Consider the following 17,453-nt stretch of genomic DNA (forward strand, 5'->3'; position numbering starts at 1 on the left):
AAATTCATCCAACTTGTTGCCCACATGTACTTTATTCCTATTTCTGAGTAGTGGTCTACTATATAGAAGTAATGTTCACGCATTCATTTGTTAAAGAGTATTTGAGGTATTCTTCAGATCTGGTGATAGCAAATGCAATTGTTATAACCATTCCTGTATGATTTTTTTAAAAAATGAATGTATGGTTTCGTCTTTCTATGATAAATACCTGAGGGTTACACTGCTGGTTTGAAGACTGTAGAGAACTTTGTGAGAAACTGACAAACTATTTTCCATGGTGATAGTCACATTTTGTATTCTATGAATATTCGTTGTTCCTCTTCATTAGCATTTTCTGTCAACATTATTTTTATTTAACCTCTACATATGTGTACAGTATTAACTCATTGTGTTATTAACATGCAGTTCCCTAATGTATATCATGTTAGACATTTTTTCATGTGTTCACTTGACATCATGGGATGCACCTTCAAATTTCTTTTTATAAAGTTGAATTGTCTTTTTTTTTCTACAAAGACTTGTAGATTTTTTTCATGTTCTGGATTTTGTCACACATAGGTTTAGTCTGTAGCTTTTTTTTTTCTTTTATTTTTATTTGTACATTATCAACTATATTTCAAGCGGCTAGCTCTTATTACGTTTTATTCTTTTTTTAAAGTTACAGGAAAGATTATGTATGTCAGCTGGGATTAAGACTCCCAAAAGATGGGAATTGATGATTTCTAACACAACTTTTGTTAATTTTGATCTCATCAACTGTGTGGCCATCAGAACCTGTTCAGGCTGTTCCCAAGGACAGGGTAAGTTTGAATAGACGGGACAGATGGTAAATAAGGCCAGTACTCGAGTGAATATGATAGAGTCTTCGTGAGCCAACATTTCTTTCAATTACAAGGTTATATCTAAGGAGCTATTGTTCTGATTTCCTAAACAAATCCTAGAGGAAGCAAGTACTGTCAGCGTGGTTTCTGCAGTTCTTGTCCTCTGCCCGTCCTGGTGCCCGTCACATTCTATCATTGTGCTGCTCTGTCTTGCTGAACTCTGAGCTTCATAATAGCAGAGCTCACATCTCCCTTGATCAGTATTTTATTACTTGGATATAGCAGAGAACCTAGGGCCTAGTAGGCAATTCGCTGATAGAATGAATAAATGGAGTTGAATGGATGGACACATGGACACAAATTAACCTGAATAAATCTCTTCTGAAGGAGCCGGAGTTCCAGTATTTACTGTTTTCATCTGTTTAGGGTTTGATACATGCACAAAGAGAACCATAGGAATTCTTGTGTACTTGTTGAACACATCTCAGAGGTGGTGAGCAATGCCTCAGAGGACTCACAGGCCAAGATAAAAAAAGGCAGAGAGCAATCTAGTTGATCTGATCATTCTAAGCAGCCAAACCAAGTAATTCAAGTAAATATGCTCTTGTGATTTGAATCACTAATTTAGATAATTGTATGTTTTTTTAATTAAATGAATAATCAGCAATTTTCTACTCTCCTTTTTTCCCCCAAGTAGGCAGAGCCAAAGAATGTTTTCATTTGGGGGACATTTGCGTTTAAGATTGTAAAAATAATAATAGGAATAAAAATGGGTCAAGGCAGATAATATTTCTTCAATTCTTTAATAGCTCACTGTTTCATATCATTCATAAAACACTGAAAAAACCCCAAATTGTTCATTGTGAGTGCTAATCCATTCTTACTGGATCACCTTAGCCAAACCATCCCTTCACTTGCTCAAAAACTATTCTAGGCTCTACTTACGGGACAGAAAGTACAAAGATGAAGATACCCAGTTCCTGTCTTAAGTATAAAATAAATGTCTAAGCCCGTCGCTGAACTAGAGAGGATAAGTACAGTACTAGAGAACAGCACATGGTCAGTAAAAGGACCACGGAGGGAGAAGGTCAGATTTCATAAAGGTGCCTCTTGGGCAGAGATTTGAGAGTAAAAGTTTGCAAGGGGAAAGACATGGGGCAGAATTTAACCACATGAGAAATAGCTTTTACCAGAAACAGAGATTCTAAAGAGCAAGTTGTACCTGGGGAAAATCACAAAAATTTCCAGCATGACTGAGAGCCACATGTAGTTGTGGCTGTTAGATGAGCTGTACAACTTGCAAGAAGTGGAATTTGGAGTCTGTCATGCAAGACTTAAATCCCTACATATACCATTGTCAACTAGCAGGTAGATCCCATGGTGCTGTTAAACTTCCTACAATCACCGGGGTTGTCTAAAGTACAAAAAACCCACCTGAACCAAAATAACAATAGTACCAAGTGTGAGAATTTATGGTCTCATGCAAAATTTAGATAGAAAGCACTCATTTACTAATAATAAACAGAATGGGTGCTGTACTCTAGTCTTTCCATATTTTATCTTCTGCTTATCAATGGTGAGTCTAACCCCATCAATAATAACCTATACCTATGAGTTTATACTTTGAACAGTTACCTTAAAAAATAACTTTCAAACAAAACAAAACAAAACTGGAAGTACCAAAAGATCATGTGGTAGTGGTGTTAGAGAAAGTATTAAGAAATGTAACACTAGAGCTAATACTTAGAAAGGGGTTACTATTACTATTTACATAAATTATTGATTGAAGGTTGGTAATATTGTAGGAAATTTAGCAGGGTTCCTGGGCTCTACCCGCTAGTTGACAGTAACATTGCCAATAGCCAGACACTCTCTGACAACTAGAAGTAATTCCAGATAGTGCCAAATCTTGAAAGGCAAAACCACCTCTGGTTGAAATCACTGCCTTGGAGGATAGACCACATGAAGTCTGGGCCTGTGCTGTTCTTACATCACCCAGAATCTCTGGCATCTATAGCTTGGCTTTCAGAGAGCACTCATGGTAAATTTTTCTTATATGAATAAATAGTGAATTATAATACCAAATTATAAAATTTGCAAGTTAAAGTACTTGAAAGGACTTCAGTTAATTTAATTTGCCTTTATGATTGTTGTTCTGCCTCCTTGTGTAACTGTCTTTCTTTTTTCTACTTTACAGGTGGATTTACTGTGAAGACCAACCATTTGAAGTTTACAAATTCTCCAAATTTAGTAGCATTTCCATTTCCTCATGCAGCAATTTTAGAAGACTTGGATGGATCTCTGTCTGGGAAAAATAGAAGTCACATTCTTGCTTCTATGGAAATCCTTTCAGCTTCTTGTTCGGTCAACGCAAGCTATAGTCAGATTGTCTCTGGCAGTGTCTGTGGGGAAGGTGTTCTCTTTCATCGAATGTCTGTTGCTTTGTAAGTGGGATTAACTAGATATTTTAGCTTCCCAATGAGCATGTGTACATCATTCAGACTATTGAGGCTGGTAATGGGGAGATTGTTTTCTGATAATTGAAGTATTTAGTTCCATAAAAATGACATAGGGATAGCTGACCACTAGGAAGTCATAGGTTTATGGTAATTTGGGGCTGATTCAAAGGGCAGCTGTCAGTGTCATTGGACCAGATCTCTTATAGCCCATGACCTCTTCTTGACATTTTGACCTATAAGCTTTTTCTTTAAAATATTTACAACCAACAGAAAATTTGAAATATACTTAAAAGTATTATTAAAAATTCCAATAATGTCCCTTCACATTTATATACATAGCCTCTCCTCAAGCTCTTTTTAAATGTTCAGTATGCTCCAGGGAAGCAATTGCTAGTGCCTTCTATTACTTGCAAAGTTTCTTCACTCCAGTTCATTTTCCTTGTTAATTTCATGAACTATTGGATTCGTACAATACCTTTCCTATTAATATTGGAGCAAGGACTCTGTGGCTATGCTACTCAAACTTCCATTAAGTCAGCAGCTGGGCTGTTTATAATGCATAATAGGATTGCTTCTGCCCCCTTTAATTTCCAGGTAATGATTGCTGAGTGTCTAGGGGTCTCTCTTTTACCTATTTCAAATGCATTGTATATATTTAGCCACACTTATTTCCTTCCTTCGTTTTAAGTGTCCTAACTCCATGAATATTAAGTCACTAATTCAATCAGACCATGTTGGCATCTCATTCGAACCAGTAAACTACAGAGAAGGAGACTCTTGTGGTCAGGATTCCACTAACTCCACATTTTGAATGCATGTGGAATTATTATTCGGTTAGAAGGTTCAATAATATACTGCTAGGATTGAATAGTCCAAACATTTTTTCACTTTTCCTTTATGAATTGTTTATTATTCTGAATTGTTTATTATTCTGTCTAATATTAATGGTCTTGATTCTAGTGAATAAAATAGCAATAATGGAGGGATATACTTTCATTTCTAACTTTGGTTGTGCAGAGCATGATTTTTTTTTAATTTTCAGGGGGATAGCCAGATATTTTAATGTCAGTGTAGTGCCTTTAACAAAGGTAATTTGAATGAGACTTATAAAAGCTAGTGATTTATTTCTTACATGTATTTTCTTCAGTGAGGAAAATTGAAAAGATAAGTGCAGTGAAAAAGAGTATTACATGCTTGTATGATTCCTATTCCTATGCATTTTTGATACTCTTATTCTATGCCTTTGAGAATTTCTTAGGCTGTCTCCTGGATAAGCCCTAGTCAGGGCGGTGGCAGAAAGCTTTGCAGAATCTCAGTCTTCTCTGGGCGTCTGCTCCTTGAGCTCTTCAAAGAAGGTTATGTAGATGGCTGCCTTAGCAGCAGGTCATGATCTCAACACTCAGAGACTGATAAGATCAGGAAGACTATAGTCCTGATGCTATCTTCTAAATAGATTCAAAGAATTCCTTGTAGGCTGAAGAAATTCACCTTGGCTTTTCTTGACATTCCCAGTTATAAAGTGGAAAATTCTATGACCCAGAAACCTCTTTAGGACCATAAAAGATTAAGATAATTAGCCACCCTAGTTTCAATATGTCTATTTAAAAGTCTATGGACAAACGTGCAACTGTCTCAACTTAGCCTTGGGAAAGCCTCAGTATTCTTCTAATTATGTCTCTTAGACCTTGTGTTTCTACCTGTAGGATAAGGCCATTGGGTTAAATGAGCTTTGAGGCCTTGGCATTCATAGGGTAGTCCATGGATGACAGCCTCCGCATGGCCAAGGAGCTCCTGAGAAATTTAGTGACTAAATGTACCTCAGACATCCTAAGTCAGAACATCCAGGTGATTCGTACTAAAGTTGGAGTGGCATTGTTCTGAGGTCCTTCTAATTTTATTCTATGATTCTATCCTTAGCTATTTGTGCTCAATGGCTTGATCTTTGTCCCAAAGCATTATAACCTCATTAGGAACACGTCAGAGCTAATGAGCAATTTGAATTCAGTGTAGATACAAACTTTACTGCATTTCATGAAGAAAGGATTAATTTGTTGTGTTATTTGCCTTGGGGCAAGCACCCTAAGAGTTGATTTACAAATCTCTACATTATGATCTTTTGGGGTTGCATGTTGATGGAGATCCAATACGCCATAAGTGCCCTGCTAACCTCACTTTCAACTGTTACCCCCCTGTCAACAAGAGGTCCCAGAGGGCAGGTAGTGAGGCTTTTATATAGCTACAGAAACAAAAGTACCCTCTTTCCCTGTGTGCTAAAATCCAAGTGATTTAAGTGTGATTTCTGCCTTGTTCGACCTCCTCTGGACCACTTTGACAATAGTGTTGTTCTCTTCCTGTCCCTCACTTCCTTATTTATATCTGACAAATGCCCATATACGTGGTTTTCATGCCTCAGTTCTACCAACTGGGTTGACAGAAGCACATACATATTTGAAAGTGGCCATAATATTTAATTTTGAGTGAAGGATAAACTGCCACCATCTATATGGCCGTCAAGTTTGTTTTGTTAAAATGACGACATGAGTGCTGCTTATGTTGTTATCTCTTATCAGTTCTAAAACATGCTTTCTGCAAGAGCCACACTATTCTAAACAATGCTTCTTTCACAGCTGCAATTTCTACTAAACTCCCATGAACCTCAGTCTTCTGAAAGAGGCAAAGGTGATGATGTATAGTCAGGGCCTCCTTTTAGAAAAGCAACCCTAGACTCCTCTAATACTGACTTGCCTCCTAGAATCCCTGCATTTATGAATCCCCAAATCTGAATGAATGACTTCTTTTGTATAGGAACACAAGGAATGATCAAAATACGCAGCGACTATTTAAATTTTAAAAATGTATTACAATAAAAGATACATTGTCAACAATCCCCCTCAAAATAGTTCCCCCAGTTTATAGCACACCTATCCCATCATTTTGCCACTTTCACAGTTCCGGAAGTCCTCTCTTCATGAGACGTGATTAAAGTATGGGAATGGTACTACTGTCATCCAAAGTAAAGGCAGGATCATAAGAATATTATGGTGTCCTCATTCATCGTATTCACTAGTGCTGGCACCATGGAAACTTCTGGCTCTTCTCCAAAGTCAAAGTGACCGTGAAAGGTAAACATTTTGAGTCAATTCAAGACTCAATTCAAGCCACAGCAGCACAACTGAAGATACTCATGAAAGAGGTACTTTCAGAACTGTTTCAGAAAGGGACAAAAATGATGGGAGAAGTATGCTCTGAGTAAGGGGAAATATTTTGAGGGGGTTAATGATAATTTATCTTTTATTGTAGTAAAGTTTTAAACAATTTAAACATTGGATATTATCAATAGATTTTTGTGTGCACCTTATAGGTCTCTTTCATTAGCTCCTCTCTTAGTCCTTTAAATGCTGGCATTCTTTAGGGTTCTATGAGCTCTGTTTTTCTCTTAAACTATGTACACTGTCCTGGCAATCTGGATTATTTTCACAATCTTGTTTAGCATTCATTGACAAGTGCCAATTTTTTCTTCCTGTCTGCACTGCTTTACTGCACTACAGACTTTTTTTTAAATCCAACTACCATTAGAATCTATACCGTCCAGTACTATAGCTACTGGAAATGAATGGATACTGAGCTCCTGAATGTGGCTCGTCCAAATTAGGATGTGTGTAAATATAAATTATGCATCATATTTCTACAAAATAAAGACTTTGTATGAAAAATCCAGTAAGAAAACATATTATAAAATATTTAAATCATTTTCTTATTTTGGTAATGAGGGTGAGAATGGGGGCTTGTCTGTCTTGTGGTGCCAGTGCCACAGAGAACATATCGTTATACAAAATTAGTATTTTATAGGTCAGTATAAATAACAAATTGTGGATTCTCTCAAAAATCTTCCTTTCCTGGCATCATAGTCCATTTCTTTAGTACACCTTCATGAGGAATTGATGACTTTCGATCCTTGTTCAGAAGACCCAGGGGTTAAAATGTTATTTCCAGTTTTTATTTCTGAAATTCCTAGAAGTCTCTAACACCATCCTTTCATAATGTCTTCGGGGCTTTTGCTTTCCTGGAATTATCAGCTGATCAAATGATTTATTTTAACTGCAAATTCCTTTTCCAGTGAATCCCCACCCCAGCGCTGCTCAATCAGTAGCTTGCTTAGATTTGCAAGCATTTTTTTCACTTGGTGGTTTAGATATACAGAATTGTTGTGGGGGAGAATGGGAACTCAGTCTCATGATTTTCATCTCAAAAGTGTTGTTTTTAGCCTACAGCACTCTATCTTTTTCAGTTGTCATAGGCTTACTCCAATATCAACAAATCAGACCTTAAGTTTGCCTTTCAATATTCAACTTACTGAATGTGTGGGAAATAGAAGCTTGCAACATGTTGTAGGTTGGCCAACCAGTCCTTCTGAGTTTTTGTGGGTTGTACATAAAATAGTCGGGACATCTACATCATGTTTGAAATTATTTTTCAAAAAATTGAAAAATAGAAGTGTTCTGAATCATTTATGGGTACAGGGCTCCTCTACTTCTTGTACATACTGTTTTTGACAAATTATTTTACTTCTTTTTGTTTCAGTTCTACACCAGTAAAATGGGTATCTCACAGGGTCATTGCTGGGCAGATAGTAAGTAAGTGCTCAGTAAATGCTGCCTTTAAAAATCATTATTTTCTACTTGTTATTTATAAAACAGCATATAAACATTATTAATTTGATATAATATTATAAATTATATGTTTCTGGAAACAAAGGCTTGGCAAAGGAATTAAATTTGCTCAAATGGAGCTTAATCCAATTCTTTCAAACCAGGGGATCACTTCCAATAATCATATGACATGATGCCAACCCAGCCAAACTTCCCAGGTGGTCACAGAACCTGGAGTCCCCTGAACCCAGGCTTTGATTCAGTATGCCACATAGTTCCTGTTTCTTCCTTCCTACGAGAAAAGAAAAGGTTAATGTTCTTGTTGAGTACTTTGATTCTTAGACCTTGCTTAATATCCTCTCCTGTAGTGCTTGCGTTCAGTTTTTACCTATGTAACTGCTCTTAATGTGTCAGTGTTCAAAGCATAAGGCACCCCCTGCCTCTGTGAATGCAAAAGTAAAGAAGAGTTCAAATGGAAATTTTGGCCTAGCTTCTTGTCTAATAATCGCCTAACTCTCCTTCCTAGGGATAAAAAGGTATAGCATTACTAATGGTATCTTTCCAGTTCTTAAAAAAAAAAAAGAACTCTGTGAGACAGGAAAATTCAAGATAGAGCATCTTTTCTTGGTGGCAGAGATTACAGAAGTAAAATATAAACTGATCTAAAAAAAATCATAGTGGACCCCAAACCAAGGACTATTATTAATAATATTACAAGATAATTTTGTGAATCATAAAAAGCACAGTGTTATATCAGTAAATGTTTGACAAGAAGCTTTCCAGAATAAAAAGCCCTAGTTTATAGCATTTGCATAATTCTGTGAGGAATATACTCGTAAATGACCTATTTGAACATGATATTGAACATGGAGAGAGGCTGAAGATAGAGTCTAGTCAGCTGATGTCAGCTCTACCCCAGCACCAGGGATATCCATGGAAAATGGAAGACAGGCTTCTTAGTGTACCTTTTTACCTGATGCATACAGTTGGTTTTCAGTGTCCCTGACAAGTAGTTGCCTACCTTCTGGATGCCCATTTCTAGTGGTGATATTGTCCTGTTCTGAGGCAGCCTTTGCAGCTGAACTCAGAAGATGGAGAAGAGCAATGCTGCAATGCTGAAAGATCACCTAAAGCTAGTGGGCAGCTGGCTATTGATTTCCTTTAGAGAGTAAGACAAAATGAGCAACAAGTCATTTTCTAATAGGGCATCATGCAAGTCTGTTGCAGAAATAGTAGGTGCTACTGTTGAGGAGTTCCCAGGTTGGTTCTTAGGCCCTTTATAATAAACCATTATGTCAGCCAACTCCAAACAAAGGTGGGAATACACTTCTGAAAGGTCACAGAGGGCAAATCAGGTGCTCCCACCAGAGACACAGCATTAGTCATTATATAATCGGACTGCCCATCAGTTGTAGTTTGTATGACACTTCAAAGATTATTAAAACTTCAGAGAAAGACTTAATAATGTTGTGGTCTCTGTCCTTTCTTTAGGCTTGCTACCTTACTAAGAAAAATACTGAGTCAATAAGGTTAAATATAGAAAACTGACGGGCTGAGGATTTAGTTCAGGGGTGCCGCACCTGCCTATCAAGAGCAAAGTCCTGAGTTCAATCCCCAGTATGGGTGGAGGGAGGACTAAAGCAAATATAGAAAATTAATAGGTACAGCATTTTTCTGGATGGTGGCAGCACCACAGACAAGATAATAACAGGGATTGAGCTCAGTGAATTTTTCAAAGGCCTCTATGCCAGGATCTTGTTGGCTATGTCCACAATTTCGATTTTGTCTTTTTAATGCAGTAAAAGATGAGACTGACAGGAGCAAGCACAAATATGTAGAAGTTGCTTGCAGCCCTATTTGAAGCTATTATGATGTGCCTTGCTTAGGAGATGTGTAATTATAAAGGACTTGTTTCACACTTGTTCAGAATCAAGAGCATTTAGAGCTCAGTACAGTGTTTTTGTTAATATACAGAGATATGGACCCTCAGGAAAAGTAAGCTAATGGTAAACATGAACCAGGGAGTTAATATTTGTTCTCATTGGTATTGCTGATTGCCTAACAAATCCTTTATGGTCAGTATATATTCAACAGTTCTGTACAGTACACAGGCACTAAGTTACATAACTGTTAAGGAGCTACTGTAGTCAATTGGTACTTTGGTTGGCAAGTTCTATCAAGAGATAGTGTTATATTTTTAATGGAACATACACCTTAATTAAAAAGAGATTTTGTCATTTACACACACATGAGAGAACAAAAGTCAAGAAACCCCATAGAAAAGCAGAAGCAGCATGTGAGGTTTACAGTCCTTTGTCTTTTTGATTGCATATAGGAGCTGTTGCTGATGCAGAAGGAAGGGTTAACTTTTAAAATGGACTGGTTGCCTCCTGATTTCTTGCACATAAAGCCATGAGAAGTTCAGGGAGAGGCTTCTTCCCCTAGTAATGAAGCTTTCTGCTGCTAATGGCCCATGCAGACTCCCTTGGCTCCTCCAAATTAGAAATACTTTTGTGCTCCTTTGCTTCATTAATAGTAAAGAGAGGGAGATTGGTGGCTATTTAGGGCACAGGGAAATTGGTGGCTATTTAGGGCAAGTGAAAATCGTAGTAATTATGGTTGGTGTATTCTCTTCGTGGTGTTCTTTGACTCGTGATGTCCTTTTGGTGCTTTTCAGAGGAGCCCACCCCTATAAATGTTGGCATTTGGCCTAGAAGACTAGGAGCTGATCTGATTTTGAAGTTTTGGCCCCTAGAAATGGTCAATCCAAGGAAACTTGCCTGCTGGGAGATGGGTCTTTTACATTTTGATTTGCTTTTTAGAGTGTACCGTGTGGTCTTTTCTACCACCAGCTGTGATGAAGGTATGTTTGGAAACCTCCTTTTCTACTTAAACTCAAGGAAGGTGGTGCTGCACATGAGTGCCTAGGAAACTCAATCCTGAACAGACTCCGGTTGAGATGGATGAGGGTGGTTTGATGGGATCAGGCATCCAGGAGACTGCGCCAGGCATGAGGAGAAGAGAGAAAAGGCAATTTAAAATCAGAGTTGCTGTGGTGGGTCTTCAGTTGACTGAGAGGCTGGGAGGACATTTTTGGATGCTCTTTGGAAGGAGACCATCAGAAGGAAGATACAGAGGTCTCAAGGACAAGTAATGCTTTGTTATTGCTAGCTTTTAGCGGTGTGATAATATTTGAAGATGGAGGCATGTTTGTAAGGGCCTTCAGAAACTGGGGAAATGATGTGAAAAATACTTCTTTGAAAATGAGGCCTGATACCCTGGGCAGATAGACTAGCTCAACAGTCCCTTCTGTACCTGGAGTCAGAACAGGCTTTGCAAAGGGCATTACCAGGCCTAGAAGTATAAAACCCCATCGATTATGGAGTTCAACTAGAGTAGGAAATCACCACCTGCTCCTACCTGCTAGATGACAGAGGGGATTTCAATTTCTGCCACACCCTGGACAGTCACAACTCCATACAAACTTTCCAAAAGGCCACCACCTGCAGGATCTTGGATGGCAAAATAGTATTTGAAACCAACAACAGTAAAATTCTGAAGCATTGAGACAGCAGGGCAAGGTTGCCTTTAAGGAGAAGGGGACCCATTAAAATATATAATTGGATATATAGAAAAATGAAGAAAAAGAAACTCTTTTCCAAAGTGATTTAATTAAGAACATTTCATTAGAAGAAATATGAATTCCTAAGGAAATCTTAGCGTTTTCCTAAACCAGGACCCATGACTGGAACATATAGTTTGTATATGCCCCAAAGATGTTTTGTGTTCTCTAGATGTTCACATCTTCTTGGCAAATATTCTGCAGATATGAAGTTAACTGTGTCAAACTCTGATAACTTATGATCATGTGCATATCTCCTTTATTAACAAGTGTACAGGAAATCTGACGCACGTTTTTCTGAGTAGTCTTTTCTACTTCAGAGAAAAATTAACCAGCTGGAGTGTTCTGGTGCCACATGTATCACTTGTTTATTCACTCGACAAATACTCGCAGGACATGAAGGGCCAATTCATTTCTTTGTGTAAATCATTAAATAGAAATTCTGATTTATCAACTAGTCTTTCCTGATTCGCTATTTGGCCTTATGATTCACTATTTGGGCCCATATATCACCGTAGAAGTGGTAAGGATGAACTTTCATAATCTGAAACACTCAGAATAATTCTTTGGACTGAAGGGTGTCCCATCTTGTATACTGACCAAGTTACCTACTGCAGTAAACTTTTGTATCTTGCACATATTTCTTAGTCCCAACTTATTTACTTTTATAACATTTGTTTCACATTTAATTTTTTTGTCAAATACAGTTGTTAGGCAAATTATGTGGGATAGACCCTTGGGACACATGGTTTCAATCAGGGAAAGAGACAGGATGATTGAGTATAAATAGCTAGGAACACTGAAAGAAAATTTAGCACTTTAAAGTCTTTCTAAAGACTACAATTTTAAAATAAATTTTACAAATAGGATAGTGTATTATTTGAAGATGCGAACAGCCGTCACTAGGATTAGGGACAAGATGAATACCAAAGGGGAAAATCATGGAATGGATTGGAAATTAGAACATTGACCTTAACATCCACTCTAATTCTTAGAATATGAATTAAGGATTATCCAATAGTTCTGACTTAAATCCTTTCTTTAATTGACTTATTGGTACGTTCTAGGTATACAATATAGTTACATTCATTACTGGGATCTTGTACCTTTACATGACAGGTCTTGGTTCTCATTTTTCCCCCTTGTCCCTGCCCTCCCTTCACCCCCTCCTCCCCTCCCCATTTACAAACACTTCATTTCCATTTTTTCATTTCGTATTTTTTTTTATTTTCCTTTATTACCTTTCCCCTACCCTTCCCACTTTCCCTACACCTTTAGCCCTTTTCTTCTAATTTTACATTGTCAATTCTGATTTAAATGGGCATGATAAACCCTAACTATCCCAAGCCCAAGTGCAGGAAGAAATTTTTATCTCTTCTAAGATTTCAGGTAATGCTATGCAATAGTTCTTTACTCCCAAATGTTCCAAGCCTTTTATCAACAGGTGAAACAAACATATTCATCTCACAAGAAGAGCTACATTGCTAGGGTTAGTACTCTGTCACATGAAAATCTGGGGACAGGTTTTTTACTGACAAAATATCATGGCTAAACCTCTAGGCAGTCAAAGAAGAAGTAAGGAACAGCAAATCTGACACATCGTAGATAATTTTTAAATTATTATTTATTGACTTTATTGGTACGTTTTAGGTATACCATGTGATCATATTCATCATTGGGAATTTGTAGCTGTACATGATATTTCTTGGTTCTTTTAATAAATTAATTTTATTGGTTTATTTAATGTATACAATATAATGACATTCCTTGTTGGAAATTTTTACCTTTACATAATCAGTCTTGGTTCTTATTTTTTCCAAGTTCCCCTGTCCTCCCTTCAACCCCTCCACCCCTTCCCATCTACAAAGACTCTGTTTCCATTATTTTTCATTTTCTCATATTAATTCCATTTTTTCTTTCCTTTCCCTTACCCCTCCCATTTCCCTTTCCTCTTTGTCCATTTTCTTGGACAAATAGGTATTTCACATTACCTAGTATGCTTTTTAGTCCTTATTTACACTGTCAGTTTCTCACACTAGAGAAACTATTCAGAAGTTACATATGTGTCCTATTTATATCACTTAAGAGTATCGCCTCCATGTGCATCCACTTAGCTGTAAATGTATCAAGTTTCTCATTCTTTATGGCTGAGTAGTACTCCATTTTATATTTTTCCAATTCCCCGCCCTCCTTTCCACCCCTCCACACTTCCTGCTGCCCTGCCTCTTAGGTACTTTCTTAAGTGAGCTACGGGTAAATGTTGGGCTTGGCGATGGCTACTGACTGTTTTACATGGATGATCTCTGGAAGCTTCACTGTAGCTACATGAGCTGTCATTGTTTCCCTTTGGAAAGAAAGGAAACCACCAGGCTATGGTAGCCTGTAATCCTACCACCCTGAGAAGCTAGGGCAGGCGCATCCCAAATCTGAGCCTAGCCTAGGCAATTTAGTGACTTGGTGAGACCTGGTCTCAAAAAAGGGGTGGGGTGGGGATATAGCTCAGTGTGAAGCTCCTGGCTTTGGTCCCCAGTGAGAGAGAGAGAGAGAGAGAGAGAGAGAGAGAGAGAGAGAGAGAGAGAGAGAGAGAGGGGAGAAGAGAGAGAGAGAGAGAGAGAGAGAGAGGGAGAGGCGGGGGTGATAGGGAGGAAAGAAGAGGAAGAAAGAAATCAAAGCTTGAACAGAGTTGGTAACGCATCCATATTCACACACTTGTGTGTGCAGATCTTCATTTCCAGTTAATGCCCACTTAACTCTTCCTTGACAAAGTGACATTTTAAAAGTTTCCTCTTGTCTGAAGTGCCAGCTGCACAGCAGGCTGAGGCAGAAGAGTGGCTGAAGCCCAGGAGCTCACAGCCACCCTGGGCAACATAGTGAAACCCTATCTTGAAATATTTGTATCCCTTCTCATAATCTACCACTGGAAACAAACTGGCTTTAGATACACTCTTCCTTCATCGCATCTCTCTCTACTTTGAGGATTATCTGCCTCCAGCAAAATGTCACAGTTAAAATTCTTACGAAAACTAAATCAAGGGGGAAGACAATAATAATGTGTATTGATTTTTAAAACTCTTTTAGGTCAACTTCGACTCACTTATAGAGTTTTAGCATGCGATTAATTCTATTTATATTTTATCACTTTCTGGGATGGGGAGGGCAGTTTGTAGGACCTTGGAGCCTATGCATCTGCTTTATAACCTTTACAAATACATATTACTTCTGCCATACACTGCCTCAATTTCCTCATTTGTTAAAAGGCAGTTCTTCTTGAACCCCTTTATATAAAATAGGTAGATCACTGTTTTGGGAATATCTCTTTGTGTGTGCTTCATTCATGTAAGAACATGAGCTGAGTGCCTTTGTGTGCAAGGACCTGGGCCAGTGGAAGGGTGACCAAGAGGAAGGAAAACACATCTCCAATTTAAGTATCACATCATCTATACTTTTAAAACACAAACTCTGGAGCACAAGTGCTAAAGTGGCAGTGAGCATGGGGCACTAGGCAGCCCACAGAACAGGAACAACTCACTACTCCATTCTACCCTGGAGTGGAGAGGACCACTGGGCCCTTGGTGTAGGGAGTCTAAGAGTCTAGGTGTGTTAGATCCTCGACATCTGTCACTGCTTCCCGCATGAAAATCCAGTTACTAAAAATAACACGCTTTCTCCTGGTGATCAGCTTGCTATTTGACAAAATTCTGGCCGTACCCATTTCCTTGTTAAGTTAATGGCCTATGTGAACTCACCAAGGTGACATTTATTAGTTCCTTCAGACCTGAATATTCTACCCTCAGTCTACCAGGCCAGGGTTATGTATGAGGGATGCAATTTCGACTTCCCTTGGGCTGTTTTAGCACCATCAGCAATTACTAAGCCCACTACAGACAAAGGGCCCAAGATTTTCAGGAAAGAACAAATGATCACAACTGATAGCACGGGAATGCATTAGGCTTAGAAAGGGCAAATAACTTCAGAACTGCATTTTTTTTTCTTTTTAAATCACTCCAGACCTCATGCTCCTGATGTTCCTTGTGATTTAATAATCACTGACAGAAGAAATAAGACAACCACTGTCAATTATGTCCAAGACACATTGTCTAACCATTATGGCTGGATGGCTCTTCTCTTGGATCAAATGACTTACTCACTGCGATTTGCGGATCCTTGTGTCAACAGATCTTTGCAGGTAATTGTAGGATTCCACTTATTAGTATGTCCCATCCCATAATAAGGGGTCTGTCCTTTCCTTCTTTGTGGTTATGTTTGCTTCAGCTGATGCTGATAAAGGGCAGTCACATTTTTTGCCAGATGAATATGTTCTGAATATGAGACTGAGTTGCTGTAAATCCCACCTTGAACGCAGAATAGTTCTGCTTGAAATATTAAATTTAATAATTCAATTGGGAAAAGGTTCTAAGAATTCTCTGGCATTGAAACTTTTAAAATTCCAAGTTAAAAAACAATTTTCTTCAGCTATCGCTGGAGAAAATGTCCTACCTGACATTTGTATATTTCATACTGCCACCTTGTGGCAAAATATTAACTTGCACATACAGTTCATGATTCCCCAAGGTTGGTTGGAGTTGACAGGTGGCTAGCAGGAGGGAGGAGGAAAAACTATGTAAAAAGTGGGTGCATTTTCTGAAAAGAACGAAAGAGGGGATGGAGGAGAGGAGAAAAAATAGCCCTGGGAAATAAATAACCCAGGAAATTTCCTTGAGCTTCTTAATGCAGCTCCTTTTTTCATCTCCATACATCTTCCTCCAAACAGTCCTGAATGCACACATCCTAGGGAGACAGAAGCTGCTTGGGTGTACTATAGTTATTAAAAAAAAATCCAGGGAAGAATCTCTGAGCTTCTCATGGCTCTCAGAAAAGTCATATGCCTCTCTTTCTTTTTCTGCGGTTCCTGTGAGAACATTCTGGGAGTCTTCATAAAGTGTAGGAGTAGAGTATGACTCTGGAGGTGGACACCTTGGGTTTATTTTCTAGCTCAGCACTCTCCTGCTTTTTTGGTATGAGGAGAGTTCCTGAACCTCTGCCTTCCTGGGTCTCTTCAGCTGTTAAGTGGGTTCATAGGTGCAGGGAATGCTTCAGCAGTGTGAGCTACAAAGGATATAAGTGCACGATGCTCCTATCCATGCTGGACTATCCAAGCTGTGAGAAAATTAGAAAGGAATTCTAGATGCAGCCCAGTGTCTCCTAGCTGTCTGACCTGAGACAAGTCTGTTTACTGATCCGGGGCTTTATTTTCTTCTTTGTTAATTAAAGTTGATAAACAAGAAGAACCTTGTGGCTTATTTCAGCTTGCACAGTCTATGATTTAGTGGCTTTAGTTACAAGCTTATTGTGAAATCGATGTAAGGAGACTAATTTCTTACAAGAAAAGTACACTTTAGCTTTGTACTAACCTATTTCTGAACTATTTCACTTGCAATCTTTAGATCCCGGGGGGGGGAAATTCCTCACTAAATAAGCATTATTGTATTTTTCCCCCTTGTATTCAAAGTATTCAGCAACATTTGACAACTTTTCTTCGGGGAATTACCTTCTGCTGGTGCACACCAACTTGCCACCTTACCCTCATATTCTCTTGCGATGTGGGAGTCGAGTGGGTTGGTCTCTTCTATCTCTTCCATCACCTGGTCAAGACCAAGGCTGCGACTGGTTCTTCGACAGCCAATCAGGGCAGCTCACCTATCTAGGTAAGTTTCCAACTAGATGTGCATTTTAAGGGCACAAAATCAAGAGCCGCCATTTATTTTCTGAATTCCAGGCTCCGTGCTATGAAGCAAGGTACTGAAGCAGACAGCTTGTGTTACAATTAAGTGAGTGGGCTCCGAAATCAGACCATTTGGATTTAAACCCCAGTGCCAAGATTTACTAGGCTGGGGACATTAAA

At 38.5% G+C, this 17,453-nt stretch overlaps 1 protein-coding gene across 8 annotated transcripts in view; it reads left to right on the plus strand.

The window, feature by feature from the left end:
* Window positions 1-17,453, plus strand: part of Pkhd1 (PKHD1 ciliary IPT domain containing fibrocystin/polyductin) — a 458,548-nt gene that overhangs the window by 214,581 nt on the left and 226,514 nt on the right. For all 8 annotated transcript variants that reach the window (XM_019208499.1, XM_010631095.1, XM_019208501.1 and 5 more), the window contains 4 exons: window positions 659-800; window positions 3,019-3,265; window positions 15,560-15,737; window positions 17,061-17,256. In XM_019208499.1, coding sequence (XP_019064044.1) covers window positions 659-800; window positions 3,019-3,265; window positions 15,560-15,737; window positions 17,061-17,256 — 763 coding nt within the window. The remainder of the gene's footprint in view (window positions 1-658; window positions 801-3,018; window positions 3,266-15,559; window positions 15,738-17,060; window positions 17,257-17,453) is intronic.

This window comes from Fukomys damarensis, unplaced genomic scaffold (genome assembly GCF_012274545.1).
Source record: "Fukomys damarensis isolate Sample0158 unplaced genomic scaffold, DMR_v1.0_HiC HiC_scaffold_14, whole genome shotgun sequence".
Lineage (NCBI taxonomy): Eukaryota > Metazoa > Chordata > Mammalia > Rodentia > Bathyergidae > Fukomys > Fukomys damarensis.